We start from the raw sequence: 2,903 nt of genomic DNA, 5'->3' as shown, positions 1-2,903 counted from the left end.
GAACGATCGTGTCTTTATCTGTATGTACAGGATCGGTGCTATACGATCGTTCGACGATATCGTGCAGGATCGTTCGTCTACCAACGATATTAATTGGAAGTGTGTACGCAGCTTAAGACTAATATCCTTACTTTCGAACAATTCCTATATCTTGACTCTCTTGTCAGTGATAAGTATATATACCCCTATACAATGATTCTAATGTTTCAACTTTATGAATGTTACATACTATTATGTCTGCAATCCAAACAGACCAACTAAGCTATATATTAATAATTATATTATTTTAGTGTATCAACACTACTCTAAAAACTACTGTCCTGATTATATCACTCAGAACCGATCGTTATACCACCTGTAAGTACCATTTTTATACTATCGTATAATTTTCCTATTCATATGAAAACTTAATAGAACCCTATACCAGACATAGTTGTATCCCTTCCCACTAGATCTGAAAATTTAAACACCAATTAGCAATATAACCATCACTGCATATAACAATTTAATATTTATAGTTACTTGCGATTTCCAACTGTTACTGATATATAATCCTTCTGTGCACACAGGCCATACATCGTATAAAGTCAAATCCCCCTGAGGAAGCCTAATCTGGGCAAAACGCGTCGGGGACTTATATACGGATAATACAGTCTTCTTTTATTATTACTTTTTCTCATTTCTGTGTTGTCTACTGTCCATGCTAGCAAGAATATGTCTAGTTAAATACCCCATTTCTGTGACTCAGAAATAGGTGTAACCAACAGAACATGTTATGTTAACCTGCAATATTACTCTTACTTCTGTGTTTATTGTATAACAGAACTAGGCAAGATAATGTACTACATGTTCTAGGTTTGTGAACTATGTATTTGTATGACCCTGTTATATATGAAGTAAATATATACTAATACATTCAATAGTTTGACATAAAAACTCTTGAGCCTCAAAACCTCTTTCTTTGCTTTCTCCTTGCACTCTATATTTTTTCTGTAATTTGAAATACTAAAGAGGGAGGCCCAACTGCACAGACTCCTAATATTTTGGGGAGAACAGGGAACATCCCCATCACCAACCCCCACCCTCCTTCCCTCTTTTTCCCTCTCCCTCCCGGTATTACAGGATATTTGTATTTGAGTTTTATTTAATGACTTTTTGGGGGGTATAAATCACTTGAATGATTGCCACAGATTGAAATACATGAATACATGTAGACTGTTTACCGAAACTTGTTCTCACCGAGATGTGCCCCCCTCCCATGTGTTTTGTGGAAGACATGGTCTCTGTCAGCTGTGCACACATGAAGTACACATTGCCATTCAGTTTGTCATCAGAACTTGTGTCATCTGGCTAAAGGAGACAGATGAAAGTTCGGCACAGTTGCCCGAGAAATTCCTGAATGCACCTGGCACCTATGCTGGAGACTCCTAAGCATTTTCTTGACTTGCATGTTTTGTTAGGACAGGGAACTTTCACAGCTACACACTAATATGACAGCAGCTTCTATGATTGGGGTCACATGCATTTGAAACTCTGGTAAAAATATTGTTCTGAGCCTATTATTTATTTTATCAGTTATCTTACTATTAAATCTATTTCAACCTACAATACGTCATTTAAACAGACAACATTTTGAGAGATTGCATTAAATATTTATAATATTCTATATAAATTAAAAGGAGACCCTACATAACTTTTGGAGATATATTTATCTCCAAAATCTTTGGAGATATATATATATATATATATATATATATATATATATATATTTTACACACACACTTTTTTTCTCCTAAATTGGCTTCTATATCAGCTGATCATTTTATGTTTTTTTTTTTGTTTTTTTTTGTTTTTTTTTATCAGACCTTCAGCTCTCCTAGGAAATTTCCTATTGTAAGGGAGTCCAAGCAATTTTGCTTATTCTGATCACAATTACTGGCCCAATTGCAATATCTGGTCTAATAAAGTCAGGGACATGCTGTGGTTTTTCAAACATTTAAATAGCATCTGATCAGTGGTTCTTGTAGAGTAAACCTAAGCAATTTCAGAATAATTGATTGAATATTCCATTATTCATGATTACTCAGTTTATATGATAGTGGGGATATGTTACATATATTTATGTGCATTTCTATCAATATTTAGTTGATGAACATATACCCCTCATCCTCTGAAGAAGCAAGAACATTATATCTGAAGAGTGTTGGGATAACTGATTCAGTGGAAACATAATTTAATAAACTGTATTAGGAGAAACAGATTCTGCAGTTGATTTTTGCATCTGAAAATTATATTTATCTGACTTATCAAATGGCTTTAATTATTTGGCATGGACTCAAACAGGTATACAGGTTAGTTTTTACTTCAGATACGAATGCAGCATAGTTTATCCAAGTTCCAGTTATCCAGTTCTTCAAAAAGTACTAAACTCATTAGAACACACAAAACAGCTGTGCTATTGATAGCTAACCAACTAACAATTTCAGATCATCATCAAAGGCTGCTAACTTACATATACACACCTATTTATAAAAGGCCTATTACCGAGTAAGTTTAAGATTTCATTGTGAAAAATACCTTGTGAATTTTGCAGATTATGTCAGGTTGGGTGATGCTTAAAAGATCATTATTTCCTTTTAAGGGTTTTTCATGGTCAGCAAATTCTTGCCCCCTGAATGAATCCTCTGACAAGAAATGCTGCTGGATCATGGTGCCCATCCCACCATCCAATACCATGATTCGCTCCCGCAGAACAGATTCCAGTTCATCATGGAGACTAACCTGTGAGAAAGCTGCAAAACAAAATTAAATGTTTATTACTTTTGCAACGAAAGAGTGAATAAACAAAGATGATTCACTGCCCTATATAAAAAGGATTGCGCGAGAGAGAGAGAGAGATTGCG

General features: G+C 34.7%; 1 protein-coding gene across 3 annotated transcripts in view; it reads right to left on the bottom strand.

Moving 5' to 3' along the window:
- Window positions 1–2,903, bottom strand: part of MTR (5-methyltetrahydrofolate-homocysteine methyltransferase) — a 316,459-nt gene that overhangs the window by 303,606 nt on the left and 9,950 nt on the right. For all 3 annotated transcript variants that reach the window (XR_011920422.1, XM_072409188.1, XM_072409187.1), the window contains exon 2: window positions 2,578–2,792. Coding sequence is in view for 2 of the 3 variants with exons in the window: in XM_072409188.1 (XP_072265289.1) it covers window positions 2,578–2,792 (215 nt within the window). In the remaining variant the exon portion in view is untranslated. The remainder of the gene's footprint in view (window positions 1–2,577; window positions 2,793–2,903) is intronic.

This window comes from Pyxicephalus adspersus, chromosome 4, assembly GCF_032062135.1.
Source record: "Pyxicephalus adspersus chromosome 4, UCB_Pads_2.0, whole genome shotgun sequence".
In the NCBI taxonomy this organism is placed as follows: domain Eukaryota; kingdom Metazoa; phylum Chordata; class Amphibia; order Anura; family Pyxicephalidae; genus Pyxicephalus; species Pyxicephalus adspersus.
The sequence above is the reverse complement of the archived record's forward strand: the minus strand, read 5'-3'. Positions and strand labels throughout refer to the sequence as shown.